This window comes from Oryzias latipes, chromosome 21 (assembly GCF_053564925.1).
Source record: "Oryzias latipes strain Hd-rR chromosome 21, Olatipes_Hd-rR_3.1".
NCBI classification, from domain to species: domain Eukaryota; kingdom Metazoa; phylum Chordata; class Actinopteri; order Beloniformes; family Adrianichthyidae; genus Oryzias; species Oryzias latipes.
In genome coordinates, this window is record NC_136257.1 from 19,600,790 (window position 1) to 19,628,510 (window position 27,721).

General features: G+C 38.3%; 2 protein-coding genes across 3 annotated transcripts in view; one reads left to right on the forward strand and one right to left on the reverse strand.

The window, feature by feature from the left end:
- Positions 1-2,088: 2,088 nt before the first annotated feature.
- LOC101164354 (general transcription factor IIF subunit 2) overlaps positions 2,089-27,721 on the forward strand; it is a 49,652-nt gene continuing 24,019 nt past the window's right edge. The window contains exons 1-4 of one of the 2 annotated variants that reach the window (XM_078939862.1): positions 2,089-2,265; positions 2,339-2,412; positions 3,700-3,718; positions 3,953-4,097. In XM_078939862.1, coding sequence (XP_078795988.1) covers positions 2,200-2,265; positions 2,339-2,412; positions 3,700-3,718; positions 3,953-4,097 — 304 coding nt within the window. In that variant the 5' untranslated portion in view covers positions 2,089-2,199. The remainder of the gene's footprint in view (positions 2,266-2,338; positions 2,413-3,699; positions 3,719-3,952; positions 4,098-27,721) is intronic. The other variant, XM_004081687.5, reaches the window with a different exon arrangement.
- Positions 25,749-27,568, reverse strand: kctd4 (potassium channel tetramerization domain containing 4). The gene has a single exon (XM_004081688.5). The coding sequence runs from the start codon at positions 27,306-27,308 to the stop codon at positions 26,532-26,534; it is 777 nt and encodes a 258-aa protein (XP_004081736.1). The 5' UTR covers positions 27,309-27,568; the 3' UTR covers positions 25,749-26,531.

The window sequence follows — 27,721 nt, forward strand, 5'->3', positions numbered from 1 at the left end:
TCACAGATTTTTTAGAATTCATTTCTCCCTTTTTTAAAGGTTGTTACATGTTTTTAGATATCTGATAAAATCAGCATTACTATTTGAGAAATTCCAATAAATTCTATGATACTGATTGCTAAATACTGTTTGAATATTTCAGTTTTACATTTAATTGGCTACCCAGATTCTTTGTAAACTGTTATATGGTCAACAAAACTGCAGTTGTCAAAATACACCTGGAATTTGGACCTTTTTAACAGGAGGCCCCCTTTTATTTGATAATCCTTTAATGGTTTTTCCATGAACACACTGATTAGTCACTCTCCAGACCTAAAATGATTGTGGAAAAGGAGCACACACCCCTTTAACCATGCCAAACACACTGCATATTCAGGACAGCCGAAATGAACAAAAGGAACATTTTTTTGTTTAAATCAGGAAAATAACAAGAACAGAACAGCTGTGGAGATTGTCCTAAGAGTTCCTGAGGGGGCTATTCTACTGATCACCTTTTCTTTTCTCTGCAAACCTCCTCACATGTGTAAATGTGCGTCAGAATCCACATTTCCTGAAGAGAGCCCGTTAAATTTCCTGAATCTTTACCGTCAACAGCAGCTGGACAGTAAAACAACCAACAGTAAATGTTCTGTAGGAGAGCTCTAACATTTCTCAGACAGAAAAGCCCTGAGGAGTGTTAAGAGCTGCAAAGAAAACTCTTGGAGCGAGCACAAAATTACCCTCTGTCTGGAGCAAACGGCTTCAAAAGGAAATAATTTCTCAAGGGAGGCCAATTCTGTTTTCCTCCAATCTTCTGTCAGATAATACTAAGCTTGCACACTGACGTGCTGGGAGGTTGGGAAGAAGTTTTTACCGTTTCTTTAGAAAGAAATATTGTTACTTTTCACTAAACATGACCACAAATTAAACATAAAATGTATTAAAATAACGTTGTTGCTTTTAACTGAGCAATGAGGCTAATCTAACCCGAGGCTGTTTATAAAATATGCAATGTAAGTATGGCTTGCCTTGATTAAAATCATAAAGTCAAAAATGAAAAATAAAAGAGGTGTTAGCTTTCAAATCTGCAATACATTTCTTTTTAGTTGCAGATGTTTCCACAAATTTTACAAATGCAGGTGTAAAATTTTATAAAAATCCCAAAATGCCTTACTTTTGTTACTCATTGTAAAGCATACTAAACATACAACACAAGTACTCTTTAAAAAACTGAGAAAAAGCCACTACTATATAGTTTTCAAATGTTCACCTCAAACAATTTTTAACTTTTTTCTGGCTTTGCCCCTTTTCTTAATTTTTGTATGTGCTTGTATTATGTAGTTTTTTTTGTTTTTTTTTACAAATGTACTCTTTCTTTTTATTAGCATTGGAAATATATTGCTTCCACCAAAATAACAATACGCCATTTAATTTTTTTAATAAAGTTATTACTACTCCTGGCTGAAGTTTTGTCAGAAAATCCCATTTTTTTCTGTATTTTTCAGACTATATAATGAATCAATTAGTTTTTAACAATAAATAACCCCAAAAAGCTTTGAAATGTCTTGAAATTTGTTCTCAACATAAAATCATTTGAAATGTTAAATCTTTAATGATTTATTTGAATGTTCATTCATTGTTTATATTTTTGTATAACTGTACAGTGTATAAAGTTTCTGAAAATGTAGTTTTAATATGAGCTAAAACATCAGTCATATATGTGTTACATCAAATACATTTTTTAATTGATTTATTTATTTAGATTTAATTTATTTATATTTCTACTCCATCAGCGGTTACACATGTTGACTAAATTATTTTGGTCAGGATTTGTCTAATATTGAGTTGGCGGACCCAATTTCTCAGAGGGCAGCCAATGAGCTTCGGGGAGTGGCTATGCCCCGCCCCTTTTGGATGCGCCCCTGTTTTTCACTACTTTCACCATAAACCTATTTTAACTCCCTTTTTATGACACTTCGTAGGTTATGTTTTTACTAAGAATTTTAATTTCGTGACGACGGAATGTTAAATCAAAAAGTAGTTTTAATAATAGGAAAATAAATAACACACACGACAAAATGTCTGTCATTTTAATTTTCAACCGTCTCCCTTACTGCGTTTATTCTGAAAAGCCTGACAGGAAGTCTATTTTATGAAGCGTGAAAACCCACAGGTGTGATAAAAAGATAGTTTAACAGTAAAGTCCTCGTCGTTTGAAATATGTCAAACAAAGTGGAGGTTAACTTGACCGGAGTCAGACAGAGCAAAGGCGTGTGGCTCGTTAAGGTTTGTTTACGTACAAACGGAAGCCGTCCAATTAAAAAACAAACTAACAAATAATTATTTTACTCCCGTTTAGGTACCCAAATACTTATCACAGCAATGGGACAAAGCCACAGAAAAGGGAGAAGTTGGAAAAATCACAATTGGCAAGTATGTATGAGAAAACCTTATTGTTTTTAACCTTAGTTATCTGACCCACTTTTATCATGAGGGGCTCTAACAAGTCATGTCCATTTATCAACAGCTATTAACTTCAGCCAATGGACATTTCTACATTAAGGCACATTTACATATTTCTCTTTGGTATAAAGAGCGAATAGAGTCCTTTTTTGTGTGTAAAATACTTATACAAAACTGTAGCTTTTAGGTTTTATCATGCTGTCCAATTTCATAAAAGTCAGGTTATGTTTTTCATAATAACATTAAAGTGTTTTTTATGTAACTTTTTTCTGAAATATCTATTCAAAGTAATGACTACAATGTGATGAACATGTTTAAATATTTATTTTGCTTTTTATGCACATTAAGTCATTAATTTCTGACCCCCCCCCCCTCCATAAATCAACAGTGGCTTGGTCCAAAGTCACATGATCAACATCATTTGGATCTTTTTTGTTGAGAAATGTAAAGACTATGTGGCAAGTCTCTCTTTTCTACATGTTAAGTCAATATATTGATTGTCAACTGTGTTACCGTTATGTTTATGTGATTTTGCTTCAGATAGTATAATCGCAAAAATACATAAAAAGCTTGTAAAAATATGATTTGGATAAGGTTTTATGGGGCCGCAATATTAACCGTGTTACCTGTCAAAACAGTCGGCTGTGCTACTCTCCATCAACTGTGTTTCTACTGTTTTTTGTGCCATAAATCTCTTATAGGTTGGACGAAATGTAAAAAAAATAATTGGGAAGATCTCCACACATTCAGTGTATATGGATTAGTGTTGGAAAAAAAGTGTCATCCTCTGAGACATGCTCACATAAAATCCCCATTGTGAAGCTCAAAAGTCCTATTTTCAGATCAGTTGGACAGATAAACTCTAAAAATCTTGTTAATGGACTGAAACACTTACAAACAACTTTGTTATCATATATATTGTATGTTTATATATCTCTTGCTTTACACATTTGTCCGTAACACTGTTGATGATATAATGAATCAAATATTTATTATTTCAAGATCATATGATTTTAAGCTTGCCAATCAATTCATTTAACACATTAAGGGTGTATACTATAGAGTCATGTAGTTTATTTATTTAAAAAGAATACTGATACTTTGGGTTTTTGCTTGACATGAAATCTACCCCTAATTATAGAATCACCCTTAAGCTAAAACTGGTTGAATGCATAGCTTCTACTCTGAGATAGCGTACTTTCAGCTGTGAAAAAATGTAATTTGCTCTACTGATCATTTTGCTTCTACTCTTTACAGAAAACAAGGTAAAACTGAGGTGAGAAATTGTCCCCCACCCCCAAACACTTAAAAAAAAAAAAGTAATCGCATCAACCCCAGCACTTTTTCTCTTGCTGTTTTCTGCTTTGTTGTATTCCATCTGTTTGTTCACACACTGACTCACAGCAATCAATAGCTTCACCATAGCATGTTTGACCTGATCTGATTAAATAAAGAGCCAGCTGGTAATATGACTAGCCAGCCATTGTGTTGACTAAGCTGTTTTCCTCAGGTGTGTTTCAGTCTGAGTGAGGAACTGGCGGCCCTGGGCTCTGCGGAGGAGAAGGATGCATCAGTGCAGGTCCCCAGGGATCATCCCTTCACTATGCAAACAGTGGGCGGACAAACCATGGCTGTCTTCAGCCAAAGCGACACAGGTCAGTCTCTGATTCAGCTGCGCTCGCCGCTCTTCTGCCGGGTAATGTCATCTGGATCACTTGTTTGGTGATGAAGGTGGCTTCAGGGTCTGAGCTGAAAAATAGATTTGATAAAGTGTGATGCCTTCAATAAACGACAAGGCAGTGTGGGTTTATGTTTCATCAAAGTAGAACATATTTATCTGATACGACTTGAAACTTGTATGTTGGGGATGGAAAATGGAATCCCATTTTACTCGCACACAAAAATAAAATGAAATAAAATCAAGAACTGTTTGATCTACATGCAGCTAAGCCCAGGCTGAGAGCTTAGGTGATTAAAACATGACATTACATTCGGATCTCCTTAGATCGTTCTGATTAAAACCTGATGTTGATTTATTCCTCTTAGATTGCACTGTAAAATTCATGAGAATTCTCAGAACGTCTCCTTATTTATGGAGGACGTTTGCTGCCAGGCACAATGTGTCATACTGCTTTCCAAGCCTAAGGGATTAGTTTTACATCAAGCTATCAAAGTAGCTTCAACTGAGTTAAATTGCCAAAGTTTCTTTTGGCAATTTATAGCAGGTTTTATTTGAAAATAGCCTTTTTTTTATTATTCCAAACAGCCAACTGATAAGGCTGGACAATAATTATTTTATATCAAGTGAAGGGAAAAATAAATGTGTCAGCTATTGCCTTAATCTTGTAAGTGCTATACTTGAGGCAAAAATAAATAATAACAGGGGAGCACAAATCAGCAAAAATGCCCACAGGCTATTCCACACCTGCCTGGGTGCTTTTACTTAGTGAAAAATACAGTGCCTGCTTTTTCATATACAGATAAGGGTGCATGTAATTAGCTTGCACTGGCTCTAAAACAAAAAGCATATTTTAAGCATTCCCCAGCCGAGAGCAAATTATATAAAGCGCACACTTTGACTGCAGACCAAACCTTGATCCAGGGAGGGCAGACGTGTGAAAATGGAGCATCCCGTGCAGTTTAGCTTGCAAAGAGGACTACGTGTCGGCATCATGAGGGAATACACGGCACAAAATGTACAGAGTGTGAAGCATACGTTTCTAAAGCGCACAGGCCTTCAGACAGGTGACAGGCATGCTGCAAATGTTTTGTGAGACAGACTTGAATGGAGTTACAGTTTTATGCATCACGGACAGGACATGTAGGTGCTCTAACATCTAAAATTGTGCCATTCACTTTATTTTGAAAATGGAAATGTTGTGATTCGTATGAATAGTATGAGATCAGTCACTTTATTGTGTGAACTTAAATAATTTAATAATAGAGTCCTTAAGGAAATTGGAATACAACGTTCTACTTGGAAATTTATTGAAATTTCAGTTCATGGCTATTAATTTTTTTGGCTGGAGGGTTAAAATAAAAAGATATGTTCAATGTGGTCTACTTTACACAACTATTTTCTTAATAGTTTTTTTTTAATCCATCTGGGTTTAATTAGGGATTTAAAGGACATTTTAGCAATTAATGAGGTACACGAACTGATTTAAAAAGCTCACCTTTAAACGGCATTAGCATAAATTATTTTTGCTCTTGCTGTTTTTTTTGATAGGATTGACTTAGTGAAATTAGGTTTTTAAGACAGTTGTTTGTCTGCAGCTGCCTTAATGTCTTAAATTAATGCCACAACATTTCAGTTGATTGGTCCGGACTTATAGGCTATAGGATCTGATGTTTTTTAAATTTATTTTACTTTTTGAGATGGATATTGCTTAAAATCTCAACTAATTTTTGGTTATCATGGATATTCAAACAAGTTGTTAATGTCTTCTGTTACGTTTTGGACTAACTCTGTGCTTCATAGTCAACCATCCCCAACTGTAGGTCTAAAACCTTCTTGTTTATTTTTTATTGCTCATTTAAACAAATCTTTTATTTCAGTTTTTTTTTAAATAAAGTTTTTTTTACTTAATATATCGATTGAAGATTTTGCCAAACAAGTTGGGGGAAAATATTTTACTGTTCCTGTTTTTAGTTTTATTTTTGTTTATGTCCAAACAGCAGGGATTGGTATTACAGGACAATTGTGTTTTTTTTTTTTATTGTTTTGACTTATTTCAGATGCACAAATTGACTTTCATTTAAAAAATGTTGTTTTTAATTCATCAGACCTGTGAGCCGATTTTTCATTGAAGTAACTTAATTTTAGGCAAAAAAGGTTTTTCTTTGTTTTTATAAGGAAAAAATATTTAATTATGTAATAAAATATCTAATTATTAAGTTTTATTTATTAGTTACTTAAAATAGTATGTCTAAGCAGAATAAAAGTTGGTTTATGGTATAATTTTGAGAAATACATAGATTTTTGATTGAATTATGTTAAATTAGAAATAAAAAAGAATCGGCATTTTGCAGTAATGCCCAGCCCTGGAAACCAACTGTCAATGTTATAAGAATAGTTTTAAACCTAGTTTTAGGTCAATTTTGAGTTTGAGAAAACTTTACAAAATATCATAAATTTTACAAATTCAAAGCAAACGCAAACCCCTCTGCAACACTGAGCACTCTTAAATAGATTTAGCTTCAGTCAGGAATCTCTGCCCCTCACTGAAAATACATTTTTCCCTTTTTTCTGCCACCATTCTTATACACTTTACATGCACCACACTTCCAAAGTGTTAATCCCTCCTACGTGTGGTAAAGGGTGTTTTCTTTTCTCTATATTTAAGCTCTTTTTCTGTTTCTTTAGTCTTTTCTTGGTAGCCATTAATGGCCTGAGCGCCCCATAACATGGCCCTGTGATCTTCAGCTCAAAAATGAATGTAGTTTGATGTAAATAATACAACAAAAGCAGTGGGTGTCAGAGGTTCATTAGGTTGTAATCTTGTGCTTGTGAATGTGGGAGCACGGCACTCTGGATGCATTAAAAGCTCTTCGTTTTTTCATAAAGGTGTCAGTGCTGCAGATGGCTCACTTGACTGTGAAAGTGCTCTGCAAACAAGAAGTGGAATAATGTCCTCGGAGATGCGGTGGTGTGCAGTCTGTATTTACCTGACCGACGCTCGGCTCCTCCCCCACTTGCGCACAGGAAGGTGGGCTGGATGACACCGGTCTCCCACTCGCCTTTCGCACAGAAACATCCACATTTCAGCCCTCTACCTGCCTGTAAACGTGCACACCTCACGGGGCCTGATCTACACGCTCAACCTGGAATTTCTTTTTTTTTTTTGCACACCTCCACAGATTTCACTTGATTCTGACACCTGGAACAAAGCAGTGGGGGTATTGTAAATTGATGTAAGAAATTAAAATAATTGAATAGAAATCAATCAGCTTTTAAAAGTTTAAGTTTATTTTTTATTTTTAAGTTTCATTTAAAAGCTACTCATAGTTTGCATTAAATCAGCCCAGATTGGATGTAGTCATCATTACTTTTGTGATTTCACAAATTACTGTACTACACCCATCATGTAAGAATCAATAGGAATGTCACAATGCCCTAGAAACCTTTGGTTTGTTTCCAGATGAAGCTGGAAATGCGGAGGAGGTTCCTATTTTTCGCCTTTATGTACAAAAACAACACCTATCCACAACATACATGTAATGTTAAAGTTTTAACAGATCTCAATACTTCTAACATAAGAATATCTAGATCTTTTAATATTTGGACAGAATCTTAATTAGCAGGGTTTCTCTTAAAGCATGCATACTTGAAAGCATGGTTTTTTTAAACTGCAGATCTGCATCGGCTGGGCTGCTCTCTCTTGTTAGCACATGTTTGTTTATTTGAACTGACACCACAATGTGAGCTGTGTGTTTGAAAGCTGCACTATGCTCAGCTTGTCATCCCCTGCAGAGCAACAGCAGGGCATGTTCCAAAGAAGAAAGAAGCGTGTGACATTTGTGCAGCACACAAACAGAAAGAACTGCTCCCCACACGTGAAGCATGGGGATGCATCATAAGTATGGACCCATAACTGTTGAACATCTTAACAATATTCAGTTGTAATAATTATATGTTGGGCGTAAAATGTGAGCCTATCTCCTAGTCATTAGCTTGCATTTTCATTTTCAGAGTTGGAATATGACAGGATACATCGCAAATTTGCAGTGCATGTATAATAATCTAAGAAGCTGCCCACCGTTGTCATAGTTTCTCTCTGATTCTTCAACTGAAGTGTTTGACCAGATTCTACTGCTGCTACAGCTCCGTCTGGGGAACAGATATTCTCCAAAATAAAATCATTATACTATCTCAGCAAAACAATGCAAACATTGATATTTTGGTAATGTTTTCCATTTTTTACTATTTTTACTACTATTGCAACCACAGGGTTGTGTCAGGTAGGTCAACCGGCGTAAAAATCTTTGTCCAAACCACTTGTGCGAATCAGTGAAAGCTAATTTTCGGAAGTGACCCCTGAGAAGATATGGCGGAAAGTTAACTACAATTACTAATACTACCACAAGGGACACACTCTGAAGCTGAATCCAAATTCTTCTCCAACTCCTACAGCTTTTCCCTACCCCTACATTTAGCTCTCCAAACAGAGAATTCAAAAAAAAAAAAGTGTTGTCTTATTCAGACTTCACTCCTATTCAATGACGTCATCAATAGTCGCCGGTCATCCACGTTAGCGAGTAGCTGCCAGCGCTCGCTAAATGCATAACATCAGTTTTAGTACTTACTTTTACATCTGTGCCTCTTGGAGATGGTTGACTGCACAACCACGTAAAGAAATGCGTGTTCTGCGGCACATCGCGATACGGAACACCCTCGCAGCGGAGGGACACAGAGCCCTCTGCTGCGAGGGTTTCCTCTTCAAAAAACTTTGTTCACCCCCTATCCCTCCAAATGCCCCTACAATTGGAGAAACCGGAGGGGTTGGGGAAGAATTCGGATTCGGCCTAGGTCCTATATGTGTCCCAGTGTCAAGTCTTGGTAGATGGGGAGGGTTGTGTCAGGAGGGGCATCTGAAGTAAAACTGACACCGAATCATAAATAAATCATGTGAATCACAAACACCGTCTTTACATTGACAACATCTCCACCGATGCTGCTGTCGAACTGGGTGCCAGTGGAAATTGGACTACTGTTGGTCAAAGAAAGAGAGGAGGAAGGCCTGTTTGGTGGTAGACAGAGAAAAGGAAAGGCAGAAGGGTAGCTTAGAGTAAGAACTTTGATGGGGAAAACTAGTGTTGGGCAACATGATAGAAAGAAAAAAGGTGGAAGTCCTATGTGTACAGGAGACCAGATTCCAGTTGGCTCATCTGTGCCCCTGTACCTGACGGTGTACCTCCTCTCCGGCTCACCTCTACTACTTCTCCTACACTTGGCTGTGGATCCTGCCTCTTGGTCGTCTTGCGCCCGCAGCCGTCCCAGAGAGGGTGGTGGTGTGTTCTATGACTCTGGTGGTGAGGAAGATGAAGAGGACAAGGGCAGAGAAGAGTGCCAAGTGATGGAAGCTATATAAAGAAGAGTGCTTTTATTTGTTTATTAGGGAGAGAAGCCAGATTGTAATCTTTAAGCCATGTTCAGAGGAGGGACAGTGATTGTGTTGGTAGAAGGAGGCTGAGGTTTGAACTATCAGAAAAGAGTCTCAGAGGAGGTTTATGGATGTAGTGAAGGAGGGACATGAGGGTGGTTGGCGTGAGCAAGGCGGATGTAAAGGATGGGATTGGATGGAGGTGGATGATTCGCTGTGGCATTCCCCTAAGGAAAGCAGCCCAAAGGAAAAGAACTATTTTAACTACTGCTGAAGTCAGTTCTTTTACACTTTTCTCTTCTATATGATGCTTCTGTGGTTCTACAGAACTAATATTAATTTCAAACACCTTGAAATATCTCACAGCTGTATGAGATAAGGAACAGCTGTATTGTTTATGCTGTGTTTGGAAGACGGACAATACATTAACCAGTCACCCAAAAAGTGCTTCATTATTCAGTATTTTAGTGTATTTTTCCAGTGAGTTATTTAAATTAACCTTTATTTCCAATTAATAAATTTTCTTTATGTAAAATCTAGACACCTTCAATTATCTCCAAAACCAAACCTCACCACCTCAAACCCCAAGTTTCATAAATGTCATTTATTTTACATTTTTGGTTAAACTGAAGCTGCTGCTGTTCTAGGGAGTTTTAGAAGATGATCAGTAAAAAAAGCTTGATCAATAATACAGTAAATTGACACCAACCCATTGGAATTTTTGCAAATAAATAAACTTTCTGCACAATTTCTTTGTTTTAAGAAAGTGGTTAAACTGGTAAGGAGTCTTGTCCTGCAATGTCTGCAGGCTGATAAATAAATTCATATCATTTGTGTAATGCCAGAACCTAATTAAAAATTTAATTAGAGGAAGTTATTTCTATTGCCTTTTTTGGGATAATCAAGTGAAGAAAGTCTGTTCTTTAAAGAGATGGCATAAAACATCAACATAATACATGCTTCATTAAAAAAATCTCATAAATCTAAATTGAAATTTGACAAACATACCATATAAGTGGTCAGGTATAAATGTATAGATAACTATAGCTCAACCATACCTCAGCAATTCTGCAGAATTGATTATTTATACTTGTTGCTCTGATGACTGATGGAATATGAATTCCATCAGATATCAGAATGATATTAAAATTGTGCTCTGTATTAATTATTTTAAATGAGTCACCTTTGCAAAATTGTTTTTTTTTAACTTTCTTTAAAGTAATATTTTAAATGTGAAAAATGTTGTTTTCAAAGAAGTTTTTGGTCCTTTTAGAAACTATATTTTCCTCAGAACTCATTCAAAAAATGTCATTCAAATTTGTTTATAAAAAAGTATATTTTAAACATCAGTCATTCTGTGATTCTAACCAGACAATCCCTCTTCTATCATACTCCCTATAAAGTATCGTGCATATTTTTCTTTATTTTTTCCCCCCAAAAATGTTTGGTCTTTGGAAGGAACCTCAAACATAAATTCTCTTAAAGTTCAGGCTCAAAGCTCTAATTTCTTTGAAACAAGAAAACTTTTGCTAGTGCCAAAACATCTCTGAAGTTCAAATTTGCTCTACAGTTTATACCTAATGACATGCTAGTTCCCATTATGCATATAAAAAGAAAACATTTGTAGTTTATTTCTGTTTTTTCTATGTGGAATAACTTTTTTAGAAGTGTACAGGAGTCCTGGAGTTTTCCCTAACTGAAGTCGGCAAAGCGACCATTCTAGGATCTCTTACTTTTCATCCATGCTAGACCAACCCTCTGCTTCTTTTTCAGAAATATGTGATTCAGGAAGCGATGCGGTGTCTAATGTCTATAATCTAATCAATTCACTCTGTGCAATTCATTCTTCACCTCTGTTACAAAAGTATTCAGCGAGCCAACAGTAACAAAGAGGTTGCTAATGGAGACCGTAGGTGACTGATGCACACTAAAATAACGCCTGACATGGCTTTTGTGCTGCGAGGCTCCTAGCTAAATAGTCCTCCATTATTTCCCCTCTCGTTGTTCTGCATTGTTCCGGCTAAGGTCCTGGTATTGATTAGGGGGTTGCTAAGCAACAAGCTAAGCTGTCACAGAAGCGTGCAGAGGAGAACAGTAGGCCAGATCTAATGTACTGCTCTGTTACAGTGTGACTTCAGCCGCTCGCAAGGCTTTTCATTAAAATGCTGAAAATCTTTGAGCCCATTGAAAGTGGAAAGAAAAGGAACGGAACATAATGTTTTGCATTTATTTTTTGTTAACAGTTTGTCTTAACTTTGCAAACATGTTGTTGACATCAACAATGTATATGTATGTTGTATATATCAAATGCAGCCAATGTATGCCAAATTTTGAAACATATTTGTTCTGAGGACAAATGTTGCTGAGGCGGGTGAGCACAAGAAAACTACGGGGCTTTGAAACGACTGATTGCCCAGTTACATTAGTCCTCATTTTGAGAGATGAATAGCGTTGAGCTAGGTTCACACTCGGCAACGCGCGTTCAAGCGACCACTTCCAATGAAAATTCAAAGCAGGCTTTCGCATTCAGAACTTGCGTTCGCACGTAGCTACGCAAGTTTTTTTTCACTGTACAAAGCATTGAAATGTTAAGTTAAACCAGGTCAAACTCTGACCAATCAGGGACTCTAACTTGTTAGTGATGCATGGATGGCATCTATTTTTTAATTCACAGAAGGGCCAACCATTTGAAAATTGATCATGGAGGGGAAATTGATAATTGCCCAAATTGTGCCCGGAATTATATGATGTCATATATCGGAATAAAGCTGTGAAAAAAACACCTGGAGCAAGATTTGCGAAATTTGCACTGCTTTGACATTTAGCACTAAGCCTCTTACCACCTATAGTAGCATGTAGAAAAAGTAGAAGCCTCTTCCCTCTTGTCCAGTGGGAACAACATGGGCTATAGACGTGCATTAAAGAACATGCGTTTAGCTCGTTCTCGAATGTGAGTCACGTGCCTGGCTTGTCTGTAGCTTTTCACTTCCACTTTCAGCCCTCAGATGTCCGGATCCTTTGCTAAATTTTGTGAACCAACAGAGGTATACCAAGTTTTTTTCATGGTGGACAAGTACTGCGGTAGAACTTTCTAATTTCAGGTTTTCAAGAGCCTATACTTCCTGTCTGTCATCTCTGTCAGAGGCAATTGAAGGTTTCATCTCTCTCCTGTCTCACTTCCTTTTCTCCCCATCGGAAATTACAAAAGTACCATTCTCCTAGTGCATCATTTCTCTACTGACATGCAGACAACCTCTGTACTTTTCTCATCGCTTCTCCTCCTTGTTTATTTACATTGGCAGTTACATGAAGGCTATATTTAGGCTCTGGTGTACTGTACTCTAATTGTATGTATGGGTTTGGTGCTATGCACCAGAGTTGGTTATCATTCTTGCAGTGTGAAGTCAAAAAATGACAACTAAAATGGAAGTGAACTGTAAAAACCCTCCTGGGGTTTAAGAACTCTTTCAAAGATGTATATAAGCTGGTGTTTCTCACAAAATGACAGCTAGTGGGCACACAATGTCAAAGCTGGCCTGTGTCTGCTTCCACAAATGTTGCACCGACGTTGCTTGATAAATCAACAAACAAAGGTAAAGAAAAAGCCTTATGTCTGAAGTCCCTGCCTAGGAGACTAAAGTAGTGTCAAAAAAAAGTTTACTCTCATCTTTTGGTTCAGTATAGTGTTGTGAAAAAAACACCCCCAAAGTGACTACTTCACACAACAATATTAAACACCCAATATCCAAATGAAGGACACCTAGTCTGCAAAGACAGGAGTTTGAGGTACTTTTTTGAAGGCCCTAGAGTCTGCTCTCTGCTCTCACATTAAGTGATTTAAAGTGAAAATGCAGGGCTGCAAGGGTAAATATATACTTTCAAAGGGGACATTGGTGCTATTTGCCATTTGCTTAAGCTTCTGCAATCAAATCAAGCATCATCCTTGATTTGAAACCAAACGGAGATATTGCAGTTTAAGTGACCACTGGAGGCTGGTTTCAAAAAGCAGCAATTTCCAGCAAAATTCAACTTGGAACAAAAAAGAACGAAAGTAGAACCTTCTGGTTGGATAGCAGTGAAGCTAAAACTGCATAGAGAAAGTTTGTAAATAGTTAATTCTTAAGTTAAAGTAAAGAAGCTTATTTCTTGAAGTACTACATCCACGTAATTGTGAAGCATTGTTTTGTTCTGTTTTTTAGCAATGTTGGCTTTAGGGCAGTACGGTATACTTATTTTACTAGTATCTGGAGTTTTCTTGGTTCTGTTATTCCATCTTTCTCGCTAATGTCTTCTCGGGTCTTTTGTTCACAGGAATAAACCATGTAGAATTGCTGGAACTAGTTGATCAGAATTTAAATATCTAAAATATTGACATGTATAGACATTATTTTGACAAATATCTGGCAAAGAAGGAGGAACAGAGGAAAACATATTTTAACAAAAATTATGAAATATTGCATTAAAAAATGTTTCATTAAAGAAAATCCAAAAATTAGTATAAAAAACATTTTTCATAATTCAGGAAACGTTGATCCTTTATCAATAGATCTTTAATTTTCTTTTACCCCGGCCCCTAATTTTTTATCAGTTTATTCAACAAAATATTCAACGAAATATTTCTCCAAATGTGCGTTACTACAAAATAAAGGTAATATTTTACACTTATTTAGAGAAGCTTTTGTTTTAAAACTTTTGTAAAAATCCAATCGTGGTTGGACAAAATATTGTTTTAAAAAAGGGATCGCAAAAAATCAAGCACCACTTTACAAAGAGTGGCGTTATTTTAGTCTAGCCTAAGGCCTGGACAGTTTAAGCTACCAGCACTCAACGGCCGTGCACGCTGATGCAGAACATTCATTTGACAGAGGTTTTGCCCATTAATTGTTGCTATCAAACAAAGAGAAACTGAGTCATTGCAAAAATGAAATGCCATCTGCAAACATTTGAAGTGTTGATGTTCATATTTTTAATAATGTAGGAGGGAAAAAGGAGCGTTTTTTTTCTCCCAGAGAGCATGTTGGTGTGTTGGTGTTCAGAGGGCAGCCAGATGCCTTTTTTACCGGGCATGAACCGCAACCAAAACGTGGTTTGGAAATGATGGATGGAAAGATGTTTGTTTGTTTGTTTGTTTTTGTTGCCCAAGGTGAAAACAGCAAAGCAAGGCTAGAAAAATTTTGGAAGAGAAATGTCATCCGTATTCTCGATTCGGCTTGAAATAAAGCTTTATTCAACCTCTGCTGAGCTCCCACACAGCAGACGTGTGACGGAGAGGATAATGATGTACTGCTCTGTCGGGGGGGGGGGGGGACAAAGTGCTTGCCAGTTGGGCGCTGGAACACTAAAAGTGTTTTTAGCAATGTACACAAAACAGTGACTAGTTATCTCTTTGTATGAACTGAGATGGAGCTCTACTGCTGAAGGTCATTCTTTTGTGTTGTGTCTTGAAAATAATATTTAAAATTTCTCTGAGATCTTTAAGGGAGGTATAATCTTCTCAAAGAGGCGGCACAAAGACAGCCATTCACCACTTTGAAATGCTGGTTCTTAATATGTTGATAATTCCATCTGGATCTTTTTTTTCTGCTCATAGGAATCTTGTTCTCATTCATCTGTCTTGAAGATGATCACCCCCCCCCCCCATCACTGCTGCATAATTCAGTTTTCCCTAATGCCTTATTTGTGTCTTACATGTAGAGGCAAAAACTGTGTTAAAAATAAAAAACGTGTTTAAAATAGAGCTGCGTTACCCACAACATGCATACATGTGAAATGATATTGAAATTTGTCAGCCTGTGTTTGTTGAACACGGGTTGACAAATTTCAAGTAGGTTTTATAATAAAGTTTATTACTTGCAGGTATTAATAATCTCAAAACATTACATTGAAATGTGTTGTATGGATGATTACTCACAAGTATAAACATGTGACTCTCAGTAGTTTTAAGGAAGCTCTTTGCATTTACTAACATCAGGCTGTGGTTTTCCCTGAAGTTGCTGAAGCCCATAAAGCTGGTCAACAAAGAGAAGCATGAATTGTGTCAAACATTCTGGTAGATGAATGAGCTGAACTCAAAGACCCACTCTGATCAAAATTGTGATTTTAACATGTTCTTGTGATGTTTTTCTCACAATGGAATACATATATAAAGAAATTTCAGCTTACAATTGCATCTCTAAGTATTTCTTTATTCAGATCGTCGTGAATCTGAAAAACAGCACATTTGTGAGAAAATACGCCGGGTGGGTCATGAGCTCCCTGCTCCGCTTCATTCTGATGCATTCGCTTGTAGACGACCAGATCCATGTATGTTTTTGTTTTCCTCATTTGAACTGGCATCTGACTCAAAACTGGACGGCTAGATGGCTTTAATTGCTTGCCATTTTCGTTTCACCGGTAATGTCAGGTTGGGGTTTTGAGGAGCTGTAAGCTAGCAGGAGAGTTTGTAAACAGAGATCTCTTAGAAATGGGGGGGGGGGGTTCACTGCGCAGGCAGTCCCTCCCACGACGGGTTGAATATCTAACCAACTGCCACTTTGCAGAAACTGTTCTAAAAAAACAACAGGTGTTTTTTTTAAATTTAGGCTTAAAACTGCAAAAAGATGGTTAAAATACCACTGCAAACGGTTTTACTATAGATCAAAAGATGATTTGAGTGGGAAACACAGAAGACTAACTTTAGTAGATGTTATGGCTCCTTAAACTATCACTTTGACTTGATTCTGCTCCTCTCGTCTGTCCCTCTACACTCTGGGGCTTGGACTTCCAAAATAAAAGCTACCGGTAAATAACTTTTAATCTGAAAGAAGGACTTTACAATAGTGAGTGATTTTCCAGTTCTTTTTACTTGTAGTTCAGGTTTAAGCTGAAGTCTGATCTAGGAGTCACTTGACACAAGGTACATGAGGACCATGTCCTAGATACATCTGTCTGAGATGGTTCTTGAGTCCTTGACCTTACCAGCAGCCCCCTCCTTGTCAAATTGTCTGTCAAATTCTTGAATTGTCTTAGTTATAAAATCCTCTTTGAATTGTGATTTATTTTTCTCATACACATTTCTGAACCACATTTTATCCTTTGTTTTAAGTTCTTACTAATGTGTTTGGAAAGAGCCAGCTTCTTCTGCACTGACCAACTGTCAAGTCTGTGATCACTCTGTTACGTGGGGCCTGACTCATCCAGACCGACTGTTTCCAAAGGCCAAAATAACCATTGCAGGAGTTGTAACTAATTTACCACGATACCCCATTATTCAAGTATTTGAAATGCAGTGGGGCAAAAAAGTATTTAGTCAGCTAACCCTGATGGTAAAATATGTTACTTTGGTCCCAGCCTCTGCTGGTCATTCACTAGGTCCCCACGTGTAATTCTGGGATTTTGGATCACCGTTCTTGTGATTATTTTGACCCCATGGGGTAAGATATTGCAGGGAGGCTCAGATGGAGGGAGATCATTTTGTATGTCTTATATTTCTGAATATTTGCTCCTACAGTTGATTTCTTCACACCGACCTGCTTACCTATTGCAGATTCAGTCTTCCCAGCCTGGTGCAGGTCAACAATATTGTTTCTGGTGTCCTTAGACAGCTCTTTGGTTTTGACCATAGTGGAGTTTGGAGTGTGACTGTTTGAGGTTGTGGACAGGTGTCTTTTATATAGATCCTCTTACAGAAGAATTTACAGGTCTGTGAGAGCCAGGAATCTTGCTTGTTTGTAGGTGATCAAATACTTACTTTCCACCATACTTTCTACAAAATTCTTTAAAACTCACCAAATGTGATTTTCTGGATTTATTTTTCTCATTCGTCTCTCATAATTGAATTTAATTTAATTTAATTTAACCTATGATTAAAGTTACAGGCCTCTCTCATCTTTTTAAGTGGGACAACTTGTACAATTAGTGGCTGATAAAATACTTTTTTGCCCCATGGTATGTTCTAAGTTTCTGATATATTAAGTATTGGTTTTCAAAGAGAGCAAAAAATGAAAAACATTTATAGGCATCAGTCTATACGGAATATCTGAATTTTACAATTACTGATCGAAAACTTTGTTATCACTCAAACTTAATGAAATGCACTTATCATTCTGTACATCTTAGCACTCTGACTTTGTAGATGTGGATTTCTCCTTTTCAGTTTGCAGAACTATATAATTATAAAACTTAAGAATGACCATGTTCAGGTCAGTTTAGAAATCATTCAGGTCAACTAAAAAAATAAAATCCTTTGTCCCCACATTGAAAATCGGAAGATTCTCAAACTTTAGTCTGTTTCTTTAGAACTGCACAGGCAACTACTAGTCAGTCATCATAGCTGTGTTTAGATGTTTAACAATATGTTTTAATTCAAAATTGTACAGCAACAGAGCGTATTGTGCATCATTTTAAATGTTTGAATATAGAGCAGTGCAAACAAATGACAATTATAAATGTAAACATAAGCGTAAGTTTTGGCGATTCAGATCCAAAATCCAGGTTTATTTGGGGGAAAATAAAACTAAAAAAGTAAAGAGTCCAGCTTCACACCGTCCAAAAAGACATACTTGTTAAACTATTCTCTGATGGTACGTTGCTAAAAAGTTTGGTACTTGCATACGGCAAACTGGTATTTTGGATACAGCTGCGAATGGCACATTCTGTACTGCGCCTCACCCTTTCACGCAGCAGTAATTTTGCCTTTGTGATTACCTCAGAAGAAGGTACAGATTTGCTACAGCAGCGGAAAGAAGTGTTACCCGTTCCATGATGGTGCAGTTCACGCGGCACAACAGGGTGAAAAGAGAGGTTCACAGAGATGGAGAACAGGCTGTGTGAAAGAAACTAAAGAGCAGCTGGCACAAGCTATGTGGAAGAGCCAGAAGAAGCAGAGCCTCTCTCTGCACAAATCTCTATGAGCATTCCAGAATTTTTAGCTTCCACTCTGTCATTTTGTAAATATAAATTTTGCTGAATTATATACAGCTCAGTTACTCTGGCTTTTGCATAGTGGAACACAGACTTGTAGACCTGTCGCAAATGGGCAGAGGAGTGTCATTATGGTTAAAGAAAGAAACATAGATGTCTAATAACTAAAGATGGAAAATATATAAATCACACGCAATTAATCTAGTTAGAATATTTTTGTTGTAAAATTAACTTAAGAAATGGATTTACAGTAATGCAAAAAATGCATTAATCTCATGAAATATGCCATTTTCAGTAACTATTGTAGCTGCTGTCGTTATTTTAGGGTCCCACCTCAAGCGTCTTTTGATCTATTTTTAAAGCGATCCCAGTGGTCTTTTAATTATGATTATGACGTTTTTAGGTAAAAGCCAAAAAACTGTCGTTTTCTAGGACAGTTTCTTTGGAGCATCAGTAGTTCATTAGAGATTCGTCTCTGAGTTGTGGGTGGAAGCGTTGACGTGAAGTAAGCCTGCCCCTTCCCATCATCTCTTTGTTTATACTCTCTCCCGCTAGTTTACAGCCACTCATAACCCTAGCAAAACCAAGTGCCAGCTGGAATAAGGAAAACAAAACCATACAGTACAGACCAAAAGTTTGGACACACCTTCTTATTCAAAGAGTTTTCTTTATTTTCATGACTATGACAATTGTAGATTCACACTGAAGGCATCAAAACTGTGAATTAACACATGTGGAATTATATGCATAATAAAAAAGTGTGAAACAACTGAAAATATGTCATATTGTGGGTTCTTCGTAGTAGCCACCTTTTGCTTTGATTACTGCTTTGCACACTCTTGGCATTCTCTTGATGAGCTTCAAGAGGTAGGCACCTGAAATGGTCTTCCAACAGTCTTGGAGGAGTTCCCAGAGATGTTTAGCACTTGTCGGCCCTTTTGCCTTCAGTCTGCGGTCCAGCTCAACCCAAACCATCATGATTGGGTTCAGGTCCGGTGACTATGGAGGCCACGTTATCTTGCACAGCACCCCATCATTCTCCTTCTTGGTCAAATAGCCCTTACACAGCCTGGAGGTGTGTTTGGGGTCACTGTCCTGTTGGAAAAAGAAATGATGGTCCAACTCAACGCAAACCGGATGGAATAGCATGCCGCTGCAAGATGCTGTGGTAGCAATGCTGGTTCAGTATGCCTTCAATTTGGAATAAATGCCCAACAGTGTCACCAGCAAAGCAACCCCCACACCATCACACCTCCTCCTCCATGCTTTACGATGGGAACCAGGCATGTAGAGTCCATCCGTTCACCTTTTCTGCGTTGCACAAAGACACGGTGGTTGGAAGCAAAAATCTCCAATTTGGACTCATCAGACCAAAGCACAGATTTCCACTGGTCTAATGTCCATTCCTTGTGTTCTTTAGCCCAAACAAGTCTCTTCTTCTTGTTCTTGTTGCCTTTCTTTAGCAGTGGTTTCCTAGCAGATATTCTACCATGAAGGCCTGATTCCCACAGTCTCTTTTTAACAGTTGTTGTAGAGATGTGTCTGCTGGTAGAACTCTGTGTACCATTGACCTGCTCTCTAATCTGAGCTGCTGTTAACCTGCCATTTCTGAGGCTGCTGATTTGGATGAACTTATCCTCCACAGCAGAGGTGACTCTTCGTCTTCCTTTCCTGGGGCGGTCCGCATGTGAGCCAGTTTCTTTGTAGCGCTTGATGGTTTTTGAGACTGCACTTGGGGACACTTAGCTGCTATTTTCTTGGCATAAGACAAATTCTAAGTCTATTCAGTAGGACTATCAGCTATGTATCCACCTGACTTCTGCACAACACAACTGATGGTCCCAACCACATTTATAAGGCAAGAAATCACACTTATTAAACCTGACAGGGCACACCTGTGAAGTGAAAAAAAATTTCAGGTGATTACCTCTTGAAGCTCATCAAGAGAATGCCAAGAGTGTCCAAAGCAGTAATTAAATCAAAAAGTGGCTTCTATGAAGAACCTACAATATGACATATCTTTTGTTATGTATATAATTCCACATGTGTTAATTGTTAATTAGTTTTTATGCCTTCAGTGTGACTACAATTTTCACAGTCCATGAAAATAAAGAAAACTCTTTAAATGAGAAGGTGTGTCCAGACTTTTGGTCTGTACTGTACATCACCTACAAGTGGATGCCCTCCCCCTCCCCCCGCATTCAAAATATATAATACCTGGTGGTTCCTAAAAGCCAAAATCCGGTGACGTCTTGTAAAAATGTGTTTTTCAGAATAATCATTTTTGCTTTGCTACCTTTTCTTAACTTGTTCTTCCTAATCCAAATTTTTTTTCATGATATTTTTGCAGTAGCCTAAGATATTCAATTTATAAACTGACAGATCAGATCCCTCAGTAAAAGTATGTGGTCTCATGTTAAACGTTTAAAGCCTTTGATTGACAGATTCTCACAAGCTATATTTCAGTGGAAGAGGTGTGATATTCCAACATGCTTACTCCTGATTGAAGACTGGTTGCCATAGAAACGTATATTCAGATCGACTCCGACTAATCACTGCTTACTGATGACATCTGGTTTCAAAATGGTTGACAGCCGTATTGTGTAAAAATGGTGACTGAATTGACTTCATTGCGTTGGAACCTGAAGCAATGCATTTTCTATGGTTGACATCCCACTCACTCTTTTCAGTCCTCGCATACAGTCAACGATCAGAATGGAGCGGATCAGGGAGCTTGTGGCTTGCCATAGTAGCTTTTACGTCACACCGACAAGCTTTTTTACAACAACATTTTTTGTCTGCTTCTGATTCACAATGATTTGAATAAAAAAACTCATGCAATTTTAGGCTTAATTTTCTTAACATATGTCCTCTATCATGACAAAAATTGCCACAAGAACATGCCAAAAAACACCCCAAAAATGTGATTTTAATCCGAGTAGCTCTTTCAAGAGTTGTAGCCCAAAAGCCACAAAGTTAGTATTACATTTCCTGGATGAACTAAGGTTGCCCCATTTTGCAGCCTCAGGCATGTGCAATGGGGATTTATGGTGGAGTGCAGTCTGCGCAGTACTGGCCTTACCCTTTACACCATTGGTTCGTCTGCCATTGCCTAGCAAGCTTGAATGATGACATGGAGGTCCAATGATTATCAATGCAAATATTGACTCACCAACATTGCCTGCGCACCATACTTGGCATCCATTGGTGTGACTTCACCACAATGTTGAAGTCCGTGAGTAAGCAGTAACGGCTCGTATTGAAGCCATGCTCCTACTGACACAGGGCATTTCTCAAGACTACATAACCATGGCATACCAAAGATTATCTTATATGGTGAGCCCTCCCCTGGGCATCATGACAGAGGTGCTCCTAGAAGGAGGCACAAAGACTGCCATAAGATGGCCGTAAGCACTTGTAAAATCAATCACTATTTCGCTGAATGTGGTTGAATCAATCATCAATCATCAATCAGTCAATCTTTATGTGGAAAGCACTTTAACATCTACCAGAGATCCAAACTACTGCACAGGTATATAAAAAAATTACAAGTAGAAATTAGTGAAATACAATAAAACAACAGTAAAATCAACCTTAATAGAAACACTAATAGAGCTGGCCTAATTGTCATCCACTCTGGTGTTAAAAGCCAATGCAAAAAGTCGAGTTTTTAACAAAGATTTAAAATCTTATAGGGATCTGGCAGACCTCACAGAAAAAGGGAGACGATTCCAGAGTCGAGGGACAGCCACTGAAAAGGTTCTGTCACCCTTGTTCACAAGTTGAGTCCTGGGAACCACAGATTGCAAAGCTCTACGAGGGTGAAGATTCTGTAGGAGCTCAGTAAGATAGAGAGGTGCTAAACCAAAATTAATACTTAAAAGTCATGAGTAAAATGTTAAAATCCATTCTAAAAGAAACAGGCTACCAGTGTAGAGATCATAGTATTGGGGTAATGTGATCACGCCGTCTCGTCCCCGTTATTAAACGGGCAGCTAAATTCTGGACCAGCTGAAGACGGCGGAGGAGGGACTGGTCCATCCCAGAATAAAGGGAATTACAGTAGTCCAGTCTAGAGAAGATGAAGGCATGAACAACTCTTTCCAGGGTGTCATGAGGGAGATATTGCTATGTTGTATTGATTAATCTGAGATGACAGCTAGACTACTGCACTAACTTGTCCATCAAAATTAAAACTACAGTCTAAAATAACCCCAAGATTCCTGATAGAAGACAGGTTAGAGTGTTGAAGTGTTTTAGCATCACAAAGACACAAGTCTTTTTATCATTCAGCCTTGAATTAGCTGCAGAGGAAAAGACCTGATCTTTCTAACCCGTTTTACCTTAATCGTTTCCTGTTTCTAGTGAGGCGACAGAGAAATCAGAGGCATGCAAGTCATGTTTTTATCTCAGCAGTCTCCCATGACTGTGGTGTATTGAACACAGAAAGGAGCATCGCCTTTGACAGCATGGAGGACTTGAGCTCGCTTGGCAACAGGTGAAAGGATCGAGATAGAGGGTGGTTGTGTTTTTCCTCCAGCTGATAATGCTTATCTTATCTGCGCTGCTGTGCGTCTCATGCTGCCTCCATTACACTTTCATCACTTTTACTTCAGACCGATCCCTTAAAACATACAGTCAACCTGCCACCATCATAAAAAATGCATGGAACTGATCTGCATTTAAGAGCGGGCTGAATGTTACAGCAAAATGCCAGAGCTTGCGTTGCGCTCCACAGAGGGAACCCCATCCTGAAGGGTCACATTATCTGGACTGTTTGGAGCCTTTTTCATGTTTACAGTGCATTTTGTTCTCCTGCTGTCAGGCTTGAAAGCTGGCTTTTTCAACCTGAGGGAGGGTTGGTTGATTTTGCGACATTGTCTGCCAGAGCAGATGCTTTTGGTCTCAGGCGGGGGAATCACAGTAAGCGGTAAAAAGAGTGACGGTGTTCATTTCAAGCCAGCTGATAGCGGCTCCCTACAGACGAATGCTCTGCAATTAAAAGTTCGTTCAGGCAGCAAAAAAGAAGCCTGAACTTTGATGACAAAAGGATCTCCCTTTGCAGTAAGAAGATGGGGTTAATGCTGTCCAATGTCCAGGATAATTAAATTTAAAGATTTCCACTCCCACAAGCTTCCATAAATGAATCATGACGCATGCCGGCTTCACATTGTTTGGGTTCAAGCCAGGCTGGGCTTGTTTTGCGTTTGGCACAGGCATCATCGATGAGTAAAAGAGCTTCTTATTCATAGTCAGACCTTTACATTATAGCATTCTACTGTTCAAGTGGATCATATTTATCATCTTTGGTCCAACCACCTGAATGCCCCCCTAAAAAATCTTATTTGACATCTCGACTTAAGTCGGGGAACTACATTAGCTTTACAAATATGTAGTTTACTTAAACATTAGGATGACTTCATGTAACCTGACCTTTGTGGATCTTTCTGTTCTGTTGCTTCTTTTATTTTATAATTTGTTTTAAAGGCACTCTAATAATGAGTGATAATGAAAAGGAATAATGGGGGTATTTATAACCATAATTTGTTGTTCTTTTAAAAGTTAAATAACAAACGATCTGATGGGGGGGGGGGGGGGTCTAGCAGTAGTTACGGAGCTTAATCATTTAATGGCTGAAGTTATAATACGTGGCAGCCTGTTTTCTATTTTATGTATGACTGGTCAAGCTGCAATGGACCGAAGGAAATTTCACAGTGGCTTAAAGTGTGGAAGTATTGCATTCAAATAGAACACAAACAAAAAAATCTTTGATCATTTTAGTTTTTAGATTGTAAATCAGTTCAAAATGCAATTTATTTAGCTCAATTTAGTCTATCACTGAAGCCAGATTTTAGAGCAATTAATGCCCGTCTTCTGATGGACACAAACAATGAAAAAGACTGCAGTCAATCTCAAAGCATAGTTTCTAATGATAAAAACAAGCTTTTATTTATTTATTGTTGGTATTTGGGAAAATCTTCATTGTGACACTCTTGTTGAACTCCTGTGAGAGTTCTCTCAACTTGGCTAATTTATCATTTTTGGAGCCTATATTTATCTAAAATACACAATTTATCTAAAAAAAATACCCAGTTTAAAAATGTAAAAGCCTGTAAGCTGCTTCTTTATTATTTTACATGAAGGGATGAAATACTAACAGTTCTGTTTTGGATTCAATAGAACAAAAAAATTAAAGTGTCTTGATTTCCAGGATCATTCTGGTGATTATTGTAGCAATGTGTGTGGCTTCTTGGCAAAGGGGGAAATAGAAATAGTTCTCCTATGTAATCTCACTACTTTCAGTTGGCATTTAAAAGGCTTTTATTGATGTTCAGTTTCTTTTCTTTTTTTTTAACCAAAGCACACTCACCGAACACATTAGTATCTGGTTTATAGCTGATGTAACTGTGCCCACACAGTGTTTGAACCCGTCTTTTAGCTTGAACATGTAAATGTGGTCATTTCAAACATCTTGACAGCACTTACAGGATCCTCACTTTCAAAAGAATGGAACAATGACCATGTTCATATGACGCCACTACTCTGATGCTTTTGTAAAGACACTGCAGTGAAAACATTCTCTCTGATTATCCTAAGATCATATTTAGGATAAGAGGTGTAAGATTTACTGATAAGTACATTTTAGTACTTAAATCCATATTTTTGTTAGAAGTGTCATCTTTTATGGTGATTTCTCGTTTAATGACTTTTAGTAAGTGTTTGCAGAGTTAAAAATATTGCACATTTTTTAAAGAGATATTAATTTTATTTATGCAAATATATTTTTAATGCTATTTCTGCATCCCTATATATCAGTGCTACAGTGTGAGAGCTTTAGGAACTTTCAGCAGAGGAAGAAAGCCTTTTGAAAGCAGGACATTTCTGCTTTTGCAGATCAAAGTGCTGTCCTCAGGACAGAATGACATCAACAGATGCTCTAATAACACAACACAAACATAATTTCATCAAGTTTAGGGTCTCTTCAATCTTTACTTTATACTTCTGATAAAACATTAACTAAAAGTCAAACTATTTTAGATGGAAAATGAGTCATGTTTGTCATGTGTAGTGTATTTTAGGCTTCATATTCTGTGAAAACAAAGTTTACCATGTGAGGTATTGTAATATTGCTCATGTCCATTTCACAGGAGGTAGATTATTATAATTGGAGTAAACAATTACAGATTATAATTTTCTACATTCCCTGAATAATTAGTTTTGCAATAAATGACCTCCGCATGCAAACAAATTAATACTTGTTTTATATAATAAACCCAGGATTTCAAAGAAACTACAAACTGCTTGTTTAAATCCATTTTATTTGTAAAATATTCACATTTAAAGAAATAGGCATTTTTGTGGTACTGGCTTCACAGAGGCTCACGGCACTTACAAAACACACTTTTTAAAAAGGATTTCTGTGCACATGCATCATGCAAGATTCTAAGCCCTTGCAATAATCACAGCTCTTTGCTCCTAAACTTTAACAGTTAATTAAACGTTTGTGTGTTGGCCTAAGCCTGCCTTCAGTGAGCTCTGCTTTTCAAATCGAACTAAAAAACTCAAGCTAATAAAACAGAAACACTCACACACACCGTGTACGGCGAGGCACACACACGCGCACACACACAGGCTGTAGTAAAAGCTGAATGGCACAACAGTGCACATCACAGGCTTTTTATGAAGGGGCTGTTTTTTCCGTTTTTGCAGCCACTGACAAAAGCACACATGTATTGATGGAACTTGAAGTGCAGTATTTTCCGCGTGAAGATTGGTTTGTGGCTTGTCGTCCATGTCACCGGGGCTTTTGTGCTATCAGGATCTTTCTGGATTCTACAATACAATAATACAGAGCAGTGCAAATTCGGCAAATGCCAAAACATGGTTCTGCTAAAAACAACCGCCCAAAGCTTCATTAGTAAAGTCTGTCCTAAACAGTCCAGCTCACCTTTTATTTTATCTACTAATTCACATAATACACATTTTACAAGACTCAAACCAATACCTGACATTAGTGGAGTGAATATGAAATATGGCAGTACTTTCCCTTCTGCCTTCTCTCTGATTCCTGCATTTCTCTTCATCTTACTTGACAAAGTGCAGGGCCTCCGCTGCCACCACAGAGCCTTTACTGCTGTCGAGGCTGGTGACCAACTTGAACCCCGATTTAAGTGCTAGCATCACTGTTTCTAGTTTCAGACAGTCTAGAGTGCACACGAACGTGCTGTCCTCCTTCAGCACGAGCCGTGAGCCCGGCTCAGACTTGATGAAGTGGCGAAACTGGATCACATTTGATGACACCACAAATTCTTCTGGGAAGCCGTCCAAGCGGCTCTTGGAGATCTGCACCAGCCGTCCCTTAACCTTCTCAATGAAGGTGGCGTCGCTGCAGTACACCTTGAGGCCCTGCGACCTCTCGTGGCTGTCTGTCACCTCCAAAAACGCGGGTTCTCGCTGGGCTGCTCGTTGATTTTCCCACTCGACCACGGCCTCCACCAGCTGGCTCAGGCGGTAGAAGTCGGCCTCTCTGCGCAGCAGCCCTGCCTCACGGAAGTCATCAGGCAGCTGGAGCTCACCGGTCCGGAGGTAGTTGAGCACGTGGCGAAAAACAGGACCATCTCTGTCAATGAAGGGATTGCCCATAGAATCTGTGTGTTGAACCGGCTTTTTACCATTGGCCACCTCCTCCAGAAAGGACCCGAGGTGCTTGGAAAGGGTGGTCCGATGGGCGGTGTAAAGAAACCCCCCTACATTGAGGGTGATGGTGCCGGAAGAGGGCTTCTTGAAGCTTTTGCTGGGCTGCAGCAGGTCCGGATTGATGTGCCTCAGTTCACTCTCCATCCTTCTGAGGTTCCATTCCATTCTCCAGTCAGCCCCTCCAGCTTCAGTCCAGCCTCCTCCTCAGAGCTGGTGTCTGTGCGTGGGGTTTGTTTTCACCTTGTCGTTTGGACGTTTGATGCAGCTGAGAAATTGAGAGGGTGTTGTCGGCTGAGAGAGCAAATGTGTTTGAGAGAGTGTGATGTGGATGGCTGAGTGTTGTCTGGCAGAGCAGCTACAGTGAAGTAGGAGCTGCAAGCTGGCTCTGTGTGCCGATCCGTGTCCCTCCTCTCCACTCTCCCTCTCTCTGTGTCTCTCTTTAAGAGTGGGTGTGCAGACAGCGTCACATTTCAGGGAGGAGGAAAAGGGAGTATGTGAGCAAACAACAGAATAGTGAGGACTCTTTTTCTCTCAGTCCTTAATTATCTTTGGCAAAAAAAAAAAGGTGTCAAACCCGC

Bases quoted from the DNA above. Each gene is read 5' to 3' on its own strand.
- kctd4 (XM_004081688.5), bottom strand. From the start codon at position 27,308: ATGGAATGGAACCTCAGAAGGATGGAGAGTGAACTGAGGCACATCAAT.